General features: G+C 38.2%; 1 protein-coding gene across 27 annotated transcripts in view; it reads left to right on the top strand.

The window, feature by feature from the left end:
- PTK2 (protein tyrosine kinase 2) overlaps positions 1-14,316 on the top strand; it is a 359,211-nt gene that overhangs the window by 265,108 nt on the left and 79,787 nt on the right. For 10 of the 27 annotated variants that reach the window (XM_024102644.3, XM_065586253.1, XM_065586259.1 and 7 more), the window contains 5 exons: positions 2,139-2,222; positions 3,453-3,470; positions 8,599-8,655; positions 9,915-9,935; positions 11,030-11,127. In XM_024102644.3, coding sequence (XP_023958412.2) covers positions 2,139-2,222; positions 3,453-3,470; positions 8,599-8,655; positions 9,915-9,935; positions 11,030-11,127 — 278 coding nt within the window. The remainder of the gene's footprint in view (positions 1-2,138; positions 2,223-3,452; positions 3,471-8,598; positions 8,656-9,914; positions 9,936-11,029; positions 11,128-14,316) is intronic. The other 17 variants (XM_065586258.1, XM_024102653.3, XM_065586267.1 and 14 more) reach the window with 5 other exon arrangements.

Raw genomic sequence — 14,316 nt, 5'->3', positions numbered from 1 at the left:
AAGCAAGTAATGGATTAAGTTTCTTTCTTCCCAAGTCACCAGTTTAAATCCGGACCAGGGTGGTGGTAATTGAAAGCCTTTTCCATCTGATTACTGTTTCATAGTTTATGTGAAACAGAATGGTGGTTTCACTCAAGGTCCTAGTGAACAGATGTTCACATATTAAAACCACCATCACAACTAGCTGAATTGTCTACAATCTCAGCAGAGAGGCCAAGGGTTGAACTCTCTCTCCACCTCCTACATATCTTGCATTGCCTCTGGCCACTGCATATGTGTTCTTCAGTTTCAGCCACAGGCCTTTGCATTCCTCTACTTTTTTATGATTCACTTAAAAAAATACTAATAGGATTACTTTTCCTTTAGCACATTTAATATTTTATAATGAATGTTAGTTAATTCTGATTGTTCATATTGATGACTTAGATGCAAACTCCCCTAGACTGTGAATAGTTGAAGACTGTTGTATGTTTTTAAAAAGGTGATTTCCCCTTCATCTCTAATATCTTGTATGCCATATATAATACTGATGTCATACTAATTTAGTCCGTAATCTACCCTTTCCTTGACTCTCCATGAGTTAAAAATATTGAAGATGATTGTTTTGCCTGTTTTTATTGAAAGGTAAATATTAGAAGATGACATGGTATTTGCATTTGTTTGTAATTACTCTTTCAGGCTTGTTATAATGGTATTTTTATTGTTATTCTTCAGGGTACAATATAAGGCTTACCAGCTTGTTCCGTTTTTTAATTAATTACCATCTCAGCAAAAAATAGGTTGTGTATAATTTTGAGTCACCCATTCAATTTGTGGGTTTAAAACTGAACATGAGGCATCCAGATGCCAGTGATGGACATTATACAACAAATAATTTTGCACCCGATAAACCTGCCAACATCATGTGACCAAAAATTTGCATAAAATCACGCACATTTGTATTAAGCGTTTGATAGTGTGGAGGCTCGCTGACGAAAATCACAAACTCCGGTTAATTAATTCTATGCCCTTCCACCTCAGCCTAGCCCCATATCTGCCTCATCAATTAATTCTGTGCTCCTCAGCTCCACATCATTTTTGTACCTCTGGCCCACATTATCTGCCACGTGATTGGCACACCTGTGCTGTTCCTCCACCTCTCTAGGTTCTTTTTCCCCACAGCTCCGTCCCCAAGTCTGGGGGATATAGCACTAGCACGTGTTCTTGATCTTCCCATCTTGTTTCCCATGCTTAGAGTTGCTGAGGGAGAGGCAAGGAGAAGCATGGAGGGAGCAGCTGAGAGGAACCAACTCATTACAAGAAGGGGGCGGGGGGAGCAGAGCAATCCCGAGCTGCTGGGATTCTTCCTTTTTTGAGTTCCTCTTTGTGATGATGGTACTGGCACCTCCCTCTTCCCATCCGCCCCTCAAAACTTCTATTAACTCCTAAGGAGAGGAAAAGAGCTCCTCTAGCCATATGCAGCAGGTCTGATTGGCTTCTCCTCCTTGGGAGATGGGAGAATGAGTAAGGGTAATCAGAGGGGGTTTCCTCACAGACCCTAGATATGCTGGGTCTGACTTTATAGAGGGGGATCACTCCAATAATTGATTTCACAGGAAAATACATTCCACTGTTGTTTTGGGGTGAGTGTTTTTCATGTTTGATGTATCTGTGTTGTGTGAAATGTTTGTTTTTGTTTGATCTTCTTCTTGTAAGATTCCAAGAAATTGATTCTGTCCTTATTAGAAGAGTGGCTGCCATTAAAAAGTTAGAATTTGCCAACAGTTACCACATCATAGCAGAGCTTATGATGCGGATTTAATAAATTTAATTAAATATCAGAGAACCAGTTTTTCATGTGCTTGATAATGGTTGGCAAATGTTGACTTTTTAATAGATTCTGCCATAAATCACTTTAGAAAAAGTGAAACAAAAAGAAAAAATAATTTATTTCTAAGGTGAGGAATCCACCGTAAAATAGTAAATATAGTTTATAGTTTTAGAAAGATTCAAATATACATCTTGCAATGTAGAATTGTAATATAAATCTTTTGCTTTTACATTCACACTTACAGGAGTGCTCTTAAGTTTCTATTTTCTTTTGTTTCCAAATAATTTGTTTCTGTTTTTCTCTTTCCTTTTCTTGCCTCTTTATAAAGGAGTCAGTCACTGTCAGCATAAAGTAAAGAAAGCTAGGCGCTTTCTCCCTTTCGTCTTCTGTTCACATGAGCCACCGCCTAAGGGTACTGCACTGCTCTTTGTACAGGCTGCCTTATTAACCCAAAACTGAATATACTAACTCTGTTACTGTTTGTTTACAATTTTACTCCAGCCTCAGGTAAACAGAGTTCCAAGAATAGTCACATTAAATTTCTGCTGTCCCCTACAATTGGATCTTCAGTGAGATGTGTCATATACTTGATACTATTTTTATAGGAGAGTTTGTTCTGTCGTATGTGACTGTGGCAAATGATTTAGTAATTTTAATTGTACAGTTGTGCAGCCACAAAATCCCTCAGCTTCCTTCTTTCAGTGGTAAACTTGGATTGCATTCTTGGACCCCTGATACAGCATGCAAATGAATGAAATAGGATAGCAGCAATAAATGTAATTTAAGATCACATACTGAGTGAACACAGTGATGCTGGCTGCTGTGTACTCATCCAGTGTTGTCTGGACAGTTTGGGGAAAGGGAAAATGGATGTAATAATATGTGCATTAATTTTACAACAGAAATGTGCATTTTTAATTTTAATTTTATTTGTAATTAATGCTTAAAATGCATCACCTTCTGGTGTGGATATTTGGTATGGCCCAGGGCCTATGGCTAAATCCATAATATCAGTGTTAATTTGAATAAGTGCCCTATGGACTTGTTCCATTTGTCATTATTTAAAACACAGTTTCATATAACTATAGTTTGTTCAATAAAACGAATATTAAGTTATTCCATATCTTGTCAGTGTCTAAGCAATAGCATAATAATACATCCAATATGAAAGAGGTAGCACCAATTCTAAGTATCTGAAGGCATAACTGGATGTACAAAGCTTTAGTGGCCAGATCCTCGGCTGGTGTAAATCAAAGTTTCGCTCATCTGGCCTAGGAGCTTTATCTTGGTAATGGAAGCGTCAAAATCAAAAATTGACACTTTGTAACAAAACGCACTGAATTAACTGGTCCCTCTCCTAAATTCAATTGTTGTACTTCACGCAACAGTCACTAGCCTACATTTCATTGTATGCACTGAAAAGTTTAAATATTCCTCTGTATCTTAAGTTTTAGGGGAAATGTCTTAAATTCCACTACCTTTCTGGTTTCTCTTGAGCTAAGTGTATAAGATAACTGCAGTTTTGCTATATTCTTGGTTTATTCATGATTTTAATAGTATATTCCCTCCCCCCCCTTTTCTCTCTGTCCCTTCTCTCTCCCTTTTGTTTTTCTCTCTCCTTGCATGCTACCTGGATCTGCAGATGAAATTAGTGGGGACGGTAATATGTGTTTTCTAGTCTATGTCTTACTAACATGCGATATGCGGCCCTTATATACATATACAACTAATGTGCATTTCAGTGATCAATTTTTATACAGATCATAGTATGAAAAAACCCAACATGCATTAGAGATCAGCTGGTATAGTACAAATATTGCACCTTATAAAACAGTCTGACTGGTATTATCTGCTAGGCTGGGACTGAATAAGGAAAAATTTTCAAACACTGTATGCAGTGGGTTTTGTACCATTTTATCAATCATGTTATCAAGTATGAATTGCATGTGTTTGCAGTGAGACTTTTGGCATGGAGCAGAGGAAGTGTGTGGGCTTTTCAAAAGTGTTCCTTCGTTTTGATGAAGATAACAGGCATACTGTAGACAAAATGAATTAAGTAACTTTTCTTCAATGAGTAACGTCAATAGACATGACACAACTGGTAAATGGTTCCATCAGGTGATGCTTTCACTTCAAAGGCATGGTAACATCAAAGTCCTCTGCTGTCCGTTGGTCATATGCCAGGAGTGAAGAGAAGTTGTGCAAAACAGAGAAATTTAGGCCAGGTCTACACTAACCCCCTCATTCGAACTAAGGTACGCAACTTCAGCTACGTGAATAACGTAGCTGAAGGTTGAAGTACCTTAGTTCGAACTTACCTCGGTCCACACGCGGCAGGCAGGCTCCCCCGTCGACTCCGCGGTACTCCTCTCGTCTAGCTGGAGTACCGCAGTCGACGGCGAGCACTTCCGGGTTCGACTTATCGCGTCCAGACAAGACGCGATAAGTCGAACCCGGAAGTTCGATCGCTCGCCGCCGAACTACCGGGTAAGTGTAGACCTACCCTTAGATTGAGCATATGAAATGTTTGGCAGGTTTTAGGCGTGAAACCACTAAGGTAATGGCAGAATCTTTACAGTTATTCTTTAGATGCTGGAAATTGTAATAATAACTTTATACCTAAAATACACTTTGTCCTGTATTTTCAAAAACGAGTAGTGATTTTGGGTACCTCACTGTATGGATGTCCACCTTGACACACTATTAAAGAAGCCTAATTTTCCATAAAGTTTTGAGCAGCCACACTCTGCAAATAAGTCCCCTTTAAGCAGTCTCAGATTGGACATCCAAAATCATTACTTATTTTTGAAAATTTAGGGTCACTTACATAATACTGTTAAGAAATCAGACTTCCATCAAGTCAATAGTTCATATAACATAATTAGGAAATGAATAACTGTGTGACCTCAAATAAGTATCAACAAGAGTATGAAAAGTGAAAAAAATTAGAAATAAAAGGTAATGGCACTCTGCTGTCCTCTCATTAAAATGTTCAGGAAGTGTTAACCAACTTTTGACTAGTTCTTTTGGATATAAATCATAGTAAGGTAGCACCACTTAATTTTTCTCTCTGCCCTTAGAAACTTGATGGTTTAGTGAGGGCTGTTGGCCTAACAACATTTGGTCATATTTCTCTTATAAACTCAGATGTTATACAGCTGTTCATCCCTTACATGCTAACCTTACTAATCTTTTACTGTGGGTATATGTATGTTTCATTTCATGTTCTATGTTAAAGGCAATAATAAATATTTGAAAATACTCTGAAAGGGGACAGTGTCGCAGAACATTTCAGAGAGAACATGAATCTAGTGTATGAAACTGCTGTGATGGACACAGTTTCCTGAGACAGGTTTTTCTAGAGCCTAATAAAAAAAAATTCAGGATTAGCAAATAAAACTCTACATAGATATCCCTATTTTAACAATCTTATGTTTTCCTGAAAGAGACTTGTATGCGTTGTGTCATGTGAATGACTCATGGGTTGGCTGTGTATATTTCTTCTATAGAAGTGAGAAAGTGCAGAGCTGTTTCTGAGGTTGAGCTGTTTTTGAGGCACTAGCCCTGTTTAATCCCTTATTTCTCTACACTGTCAGGGGCATCAAAAATTGTGTGATAGGAAATTCTATCTTTGGGGACCAGGTCACTATCGTAGATTTTAAGGGCTGAAGAGACCATTAGAATCATATAGTCTGAGCACCTGTATAACAGAGTGCAAAGAACCTCATCCAGTAACTTCTGCAGCAAGCCCATAGCTTTGTTTGAGCCATAGCTTGCCTTTTACAAAGGTGTCCCGTCTTGACTTAAAGACTGCAATTGATATATTAGTCTGAGCCATTTGAAGACTGATGGCCACCAATACCCCTGGACCAGATTTTAACAAGAATGATGAAGGTTCCCGCTGACTTCCAAAAGAAGTGCTGAAGACTTGGACAAACCTTTTACTATACCTGTATTTTCTGTACCCTTTAAGCTCTGTCAGCTGTGTAGCAAGAAATTTGGTCAAACTCCTGAAGACTCACTTTTCTTAATTATTTACATACATGTAGTGCGTGTTGGACTCGTTGAGACTATTTCCAGTTCAACTTGGACAATGCATTGGAATCCTGTAAAGTGACCACCTGCGGCATCCTGGCTAATATGTTTTCATTACACACTTCCTGATTGAACCTTGATCATTAGTCTGTAGCAAGAAAGGAACTGATGTTGAGCACCTCAACTGCTCCCAGCTTCTGTTGTTGTCTTTTATTCTATTAAAAGAAAGCAGCTATTCTTGCTTTTTGAACCCTTTATCATATTTTATAAGTATCACTCCGTATTTTAATGTGGTGGTGCATTTCCAACTACCAGTGGGACACCGGTCCCAAAGCACAGGATTTATTTAATTCCTCTTGAAGAAATTTTTAAAACCACAGTAAACTCAAGTCATTCTTCTTGTCCCTTATCCATTCTATGGTATCTCCTCAAGTAACAGCAGATACAGTAGCTGTCATCAAACAGAAATATTTATCCTGACAAGCTAAAATGATCTCACCATGTTATTGCAAGAAAACAGAATGACATATCACAATACATCAACATTATAGGAAGTTAAATGTTTCTTTTCCAATGGATGCTAATTCTTTAGATCCGCATTTCTCAAACCTTGCATAATGAAAAGTTTCAGAGTAGCAGCCGTGTTAGTCTGTATCCGCAAAAAGAAGAACAGGAGGACTTGTGGCACCTTAGAGACTAACAAATTTATTAGAGCATAAGCTTTCGTGGACTACAGCCCACTTCTTCGGATGCATATAGCATATATATATGCTTATTAGAGCTTATGCTCTAATAAATTTGTTAGTCTCTAAGGTGCCACAAGTCCTCCTGTTCTTCATTTCTCAAACCGAGGCTTGTGTCCTGGAGAAGGATCAGATCGGTAGCGGGGGAGAAGTAAATGAGCCAAGAGAAAATGGATAAATTAATCTTTCTTTCCTCTGGTGCATGTTTTCAGTTTACACTCAGCAAACTCTTTCACCATCCATCAAATATTCAACACGTGATGCTGTTTTGTGGAGTCCTGAGTGGAAGTGACCCATCAAGAAAAAAAAAATTAATGGAATTCCCCTGCCAATGTGCTTTATTTTTCTAGAATACAATATATTTCAAGCAGAAAATCACTCTCTTACAAATGCCTTCATCTGGTAAACCCTGAATACCTGGGCTAAGATTAGAGCAGGGGGTTGGATTAGATGACCTCCTGAGGTCCCTTCCAACCTGATATTCTATGATTAAGGCACCTGAGGAAGTGGGCCTGATTTTCAAAGGTGATGAGCATGCAGCAGCTCCCATTAATATCATTAGAAGTTGTTGGATGCTTAGTACCTTTGAAAATCAGGCCATTTATTTAGGTGCCTAAATATGAATTCAGGAGACTAACTTGAGATGCCTTACTTTTGAAAATCTGGACCCTTTTGTGTATATTTAGGCCAGGGCCATTATGGCAGAGCTTTAGAAATCTTACAGGCATACTTGACCTGCTTTTGTGGGTTAAATTTATGGTCCATGGGAGAATTAAGTGACCAGTTGTTAGGGAAATGAGCACTTGAGTAACTACTTTCTCACTGAAGGTGCTTTGGGGCAGGGAATGTATCTCCTTGTGACCTAGATTAGAACATTTTGGGAATTACTGTTACATAAACAGGCTTACCAGAATTAAATTTTTATTTTGTATAATTTTGACAGATAACATCGATGGTTATTTTTAAACATTTTTTCTATGTTTATAGATTTAAATTTTCACAATTGCACAAAATTATGGGTTTCAAGCATTTTTTTATTTTTATAGATTTACATTTTCACAGTTGCAGGAAATTGGAAGGAGGGATCAGACAATAATTATTTAATGACAGTAGATGCTGACATTCAAAAAGTGCAAGCTTTATAAATGTTAAAACACAAAATTGTCAACATCACCAGTCAAAATATACAAAGTAAATATCCTTAAGCAAAATTTTAATAAGTTCTTAAGTGGCATTTTTCTTACTTTGCCTATCTGTAAATTTTGGTTATTATCCATGGGAATAATTTTACCCTAGTTGGAGTATGTATGGTGAAATCAATGTTTACCAACATTTATTATAAAAATTTAATCCTTCCAAACCCATATATAAACAAGTGCTTAAACAAGGAAAGAAAAGTACTGTCAATTTTCTTAAACTATCAGCTTTCTAAGAACTGACACTTTGTTAGAAATTTTCTATTAATGAGATACTGTTTCTCACCAACAAACTTGGAGAATAACATCTGGCCAGTTGTTGAAGTGAATTTCCAGAAAACTATGTAAACTTAGATTAACAGGGAAATAACCGTTACAAAGAGAGAGTACCAGCTCCAGGGATTTTTCTGCCCTGCACAAACTGGAAGATCTACATATCTCAGTACCTACAGGCAGTCACAATGGTTTTATATTGAAGAAAATCACTATTAATGATATTGAGAGGAATTATTTATTAAAAAGTCATGAGTTTAGACTAGTTGATCTGAATTATAGAGTTAATAAATTAAAAAATGCGTTCTCCTTTTATTCCCACAGAAACAAGTATGTGTACTGAAACATAGTGGACAATAAAGTCATCGTAATTTCTGTGCATGAGCAGATTTTAGTCATGCTATCTTAAATGCATTTTCACAGTGGTGTAAAGTGGGTTGTTAAGTACATAGTAGCTTTTATTTGTGGGAGGTGGGTTAAAGATTTTTTTTAAATTGTTAGCCTGTCTTTTTCCCGAAATTCTCCGATTCCTCTTTTACAGAAACAGATGACTATGCAGAGATTATAGATGAAGAAGATACTTACACAATGCCCTCAAGTAAGTACACTAGTTAACTTTGGAATTTTCCTACTTGACTGAAAAGCTTCTTAGATTGAGGAAGCACTAAATTGCATTTCAAAGCCTCACAAAGAAAATGTTCTTTATGTGAGATTATGTTCTGAGGCCTCATGAATTCTGCAGCCCTTCAAGCTCAGTCTCTAAAGCAAAGGTAAACAAATTCTATGATATATTTTACTGTACTCAATTGTATTACAGTAAAATTCCATCTCATACCAAAACACGGTATTTTAAATTGTGTTGATGACATGAAGGAAAACACACAGTTCTTGTGAACCTATGTCTTCAAAGGCAAAAGGCTAATACACCATCTGCTGAAATTATTTTGTGCCATTGTCGGAAATTGAAAGGCTAGTGCTAACTACCCTAAAAAGAAAATCTGGTGTTAAAAGTTCTGGCTGCAATTTATGTTGGGATTGGCTGTGTAATTTTTTATCACTTGCTAACCTGTAATAGAATAGTAACTGGTACATTGAAGTGTAGCTAAGGAGTGGGATGATGGGCGGAAAACCCAGTCACATAGTTAAATTCATATCCATGTTAAACTCAGGAATGCTTAATGTGTTCAAGGGTATGATTTACTTAAGACTTCTGCAGTCCTGGTTTCTTGTCACAGCGGAGGGACATTTCATTCACCACTTAGGCATTCAGAATAGAGCATTGGTTTGTTGCTGAGGGAATTGTCTGGCAACAAGAAAACGTATGTTTCTTGAAAGTGAATAGTACAGTTTGAGTAGTGTACAGTAAATTACTGCATTAATCTATTTTAAAATAGTACCCAGGATCACAGAGAAATATGACAAATGCTATATTTTATTCATTGTAAAAATGGATATTACATATGAATAATCGTGCAGTACTTACTTAGATGAGAACTTTAACCTGTGGGTTCCTACAAGGTGCTAAGCACTTTGATCTAATGAAGCAAAACACTAAAACATACCTTTAACCCTAAGCATGTGAGAAGTCCAATTCAAGTCATGTGCTTACGTGCGTCATTGGATTGGGCCAGAGTGCTCAGCCTCTTGCAAGTTTGAGCCCTGCTTCAAAAAAGATTGCAGGATCAGGCCCATGATTTGTGTTAGTGTAAACATAAAATCACTTGGGTAAATTATCGTTTTGGCTAAGCTAACTTTTTCATCTTTTTAAATATTATGAAATATTTGTCCAAATGTCTTGTTAATTTTGAGAAGATATTTCTAAGTGAGTGTTTGATTTTTCTCTTAAATGCACTGCAGAAAGCTATGGAATAGATGAAGGTAACAGGAGCTCCTTTAACCATCTCTGTGTGCTTGCAGTTTTGGAAATGATGTGGAGTTTTTCAGTTTAAAGTTGTTTACTTTCATTTAGTAAGCATTGTGTTAATTGGTTTAATTGAGTTTCTATAGTTAAACCAATTCTTTGGTTAGCTTTGGAATTTTAAAGAGGAAAATGCAATATTTTAAAAATAAATGAAAAAGGCATTGGTTGCTTTCATTTCCAGCTAGCTGATGTAATTTCTGTAGCGCTAATAATGCCATAAAATTATCAGGCATGAGGCCTATGCTGGATTAGAATCAGTTGTTTTCCCCTGGAGATGATGACAGCAGTAGAAAGTCACACTACATGTGTTTCCACTGTTCCTGAAATAGTATTTTTTCAGTGATTGCCAGAAATTAAATTACCAACTAAATAATTCACCTGGAACTGAATAAATTTGATTGCTGAACTAGTGAGCTATTTCTTGTCTTGGGTGTACATAGTCTACTAAAGACCAAAGCTAATAAAATTGTATAAATCACGAACATTTTATGTCAATTTTGTACCAGTTCTACACAGCTGGAAGTGTGATACAGTCAGAGTTTTACATTTATTCATTTTACTTTTTCTAGTCATCTGCTTCCATTTTTTTCCCCTGCAGCCACCTCTTTAAAAATACTCCTGGCTCATTTGATGGTTCAGAGATCTAAAATATCATATAGTGGAATCCTCTTAAACATATGGCTTTAGGTTGTAGTTAATTAATTCCATATTACCCTAGGCTATTTGTGTTCCTTTCCTTATCCCTTTAAAAGCCATAATTAATTAAGAAGGATTTAATTATATTTATTGCATTGAAATAAATATTGCATAGTAATTAATTTAGTAAGTCGGATTTCACTGTCTTATACGGGGCTTTCATGCAAACAATTGTTTAAGAGGATTCCACTGAGTATACAGTTTTTGTCTAGGTTGCCGTCCAGCAAATTTAAATCTTAGTTATTCATATGTCAGGCATTGGAGTGGGTTACTTTGAGTTTGGCGTCTTGTGGATTATTTCATTTGAATGCTTTTCATCAATAGTTTGAAGTTTAAATCAATTGTATTATTACAGCCAGGGATTATGAGATTCAGAGGGAGAGAATTGAACTGGGGCGCTGTATCGGTGAAGGACAGTTTGGAGATGTACATCAAGGAGTTTACATGAGTCCAGTAAGTATCATTTTTAATATGAACATATATTTTCAGAAAATCTTTTAGAAACCTGATAAGTCTTATCTGTGGTCCACCTAAGTGAACTAATGCTGATTGATAGTGGCTTGATGTAATAGTATTTATAAGACGTATAGCACGTATGTAACGCTTTATATATTAAAAAATTGCTGGAAAAACATTAATCCCCATAGTGCCCCTGTGAAGAAGCTACTCTAGGTACTATTATTCCCATTTTACAGATGGGAATACTGAGGCAAAGTAGACTTGCCCAGGCCCACACACAAATCATTGATTGAGTCAGGATTAGAAATGATGGTTTTTTACTCTACCTTTTGCTATTTCTTCTTCATCTGGATGATATCTCAGCATGCTTAGGTTGTCTGTCTTGGGAACAGAACAATGTGACTTGCCCCACTTGCTGGGGGCCAGATTTTCAAAAGAGCTCATCATCTAGGCTGGCCACTTGTTTCAGTGTCTTAATGGAAACTGAGCTCTCCTGAAGACTGAGCTTCAGTTGTGGGTGCTGAGCTCTCTTGAAATATCTGACTCTAGTCTGATATTACTCTTTTACTAGTGAAGATACTTAACTACATAGTGAGATTTTCTGTTGATAATGTTAGATCAGAGGTGGGCAAACCATGGCCCATGGGCCACATCTGGCCCGTGGGACCCTCCTGCCCGGCCCAGGAGGCTAGCCTCCGCCTGCTCCCCTGTTCTCCCCCCTCCCCCGCAGCCTCAGCTCACTCCGCTGCTGGGGCAATGCTCTGGGCGGCGGGGCTGTGAGCTCCTGGGGCAGCATAGCTGCAGAGCCTGGCCTGACCCGCTGCTCAGTGCTGCGCGGTGGCGACAGCATGGCTGGCTCCAGCTGGGCAGCGCGGCTGTAGCGCCGTCAGTCACTGGTGCTCCAGGCAGTGTGGTAAGGGGGCAGGGAGCGGGGGGTTTGGATAGAGGGCATGGGAGTTCAGGGTGGTGGTCCGGGGGCAGGGATGTGGATAAGGGTCGGGGCAGTCAGAGGGCGAGGAACAAGGAGGTTGAATGGGGGCAGAGGTCTTGTCAGGAATGAGAGGAGGGGTTGGATGGGGCGGCGGGGGGGGGCGGGGGCAATCAGGGGCAGGGGTTCCGGGGGCGGTCAGGGGACAGGGAGCAGGGGGTGGTGGATGGGGCAGAGGTCCCGGGGGGGAGGCAGATGAGGGGGAAGATGGAGAGGGCAGGCCATGACTCCCTCCCCTAACCAGCCCTCCATACAATTTCCAAAACTCAATGTGGCCCTCAGGCCAAAAAGTTTGCCCGCCCCTGTGTTAGATGGTCTAGAACCCAAGTTTTAACTGTGTAACAAGCTGGTGGTCTGCCTAGATCTTGGTAAACAAGTATCCACTGTATGCAACCACTCTCACAGCTGGTTTTAATTGCCCCCTCACTCCTCCTTTTTCCCAATCTCAGCAAAGAGTCTAATGATTAAGGCCCCAATCCTGGAATTTACAATGCATTGGCAGATTGTTGTGCCCACATGGAGCTCCATTGAAGTCAGTGGGGCTCTGCATTGGCAAAGCAGTTGACCTACACATTGTAAATTGCAGGATCAGGGCCTAGAAGATACGGCACTGTCACTCCTAGAGTGCCCTTCCAGTTTAGGCTTCAGGCATGGCTTTGCACCTCCAGGCTCTCCTTTGTCACAAGTCTGGCAGCTTTTATCAGCACTAAACGTACACTTGTACAAAGGAATGTCTTAATTAAATTTCACCTCTTCCTCGATATAACGCTGTCCTCAGGAGCCAAAAAATCTTACCGCGTTACAGGTGAAACCGCGTTATAGCGAACTTGCTTTGATCCGCCAGAGTGCGCAGCCCCGCCCCCCCCGGAGCGTTGCTTTACCGCGTTATATCCAAATTCATGTTATATCGGGTCGCATTATATTGAGGTAGAGGTGTATTACTTGTAGCTTTTTTTTCAAAAGATACATAGTAATTTTGTCCCTGATCCAGCAATGCACTTTTAAGCAGATGCTTAAAGTTAAGCACATGAGTAGTCCAGCTGATGTCAGTGAGACTAATGTACTTAAAATTAAGCACAGGCTTAAGTGTTTTGCTAGTTTAGGGTCATCAAGACTAAAAGGGCACATTTCTGAGGATCTGAAAATAAGTGAAAAATTAATTTAATGGAAGTAAGTGAGAGAGATTTCTAAAAAGCATTTTTTTCTGATTGATTACAAAATTTATAGAAAATCTCCTGTAACTGGTTAAAATGTCTTATGATCTGATTCTGCACCCCTTTTTGTCTTCTACAAATTCAATGAAAGATTAGTCTGAAAAATTACTGTTAAAAGTGATATCGTTAGAATGCCATATCTTGGAATCTGAAAAACAAGCTGATTTATTCCCAGTAGTTACTAAATTGCACTCAAAGAATCTTTAATTCTCTTAACTGTACAAAGTCATAAAAGAATCCAGCTCACCATTCACTCTTACAGAATGTCACTTTTACATTAAACATTCATAAGATAGGTAACAGTTGGTAATCACTAGCAGCCTTTGTTGCTAAAGGCTGAATGGAAAATGCGTGTATAGGACCTTACATTTTAGGGGTAGGAATTGAGGCCAATCAGAACAAACTTGAAGGACTTAAATCATCATATCATATAAAAAGCTATTTGTTTTTCATTAGCCTTGTATTATAATGGCAGATTTAGCACAGTCATCCGTATCCTTAATATCCTCTCTCCCTCCACCTCACCCAAAATCTGTTCATAACCAATTTAATTTTTTTCTCTTTATTTAACTCATCCTATGACAGTCCCTACTACATTTATCTTGCACATTACCTGGAAATTCTTGCTAGCTACAAAGACTTAAACTACTTCACTCAACAATAAAACTGATTACTATCAAATGTATAACAATAGAAATCTCCAAAATACCCTCCATAGAAATCATACCTATGTCAGAATAGAATAAAATCATCTAGATTTACAGTTAATTATACCCTAAAATATTATAGCTAAAACCATCAATTATTCAGAGTACTAGTCAATGACTGTGTTTGAGTGTGAGAAAAATAGATCCATAAAATCAATTTTTAAAATGACATGGGGTATTTTTGTGTTTAAAATGTATTTGTTTCTCTCTCTGTGTCCTTCTTAGAATTTTAATATAGTTTCATCACTGGGATTGAAAGGGAGCAAGATTAAGA

This window comes from Chrysemys picta, chromosome 2 (genome assembly GCF_011386835.1).
Source record: "Chrysemys picta bellii isolate R12L10 chromosome 2, ASM1138683v2, whole genome shotgun sequence".
Classification (NCBI taxonomy): domain Eukaryota; kingdom Metazoa; phylum Chordata; order Testudines; family Emydidae; genus Chrysemys; species Chrysemys picta.
This window is presented reverse-complemented; position numbering and strand designations above follow the sequence as displayed.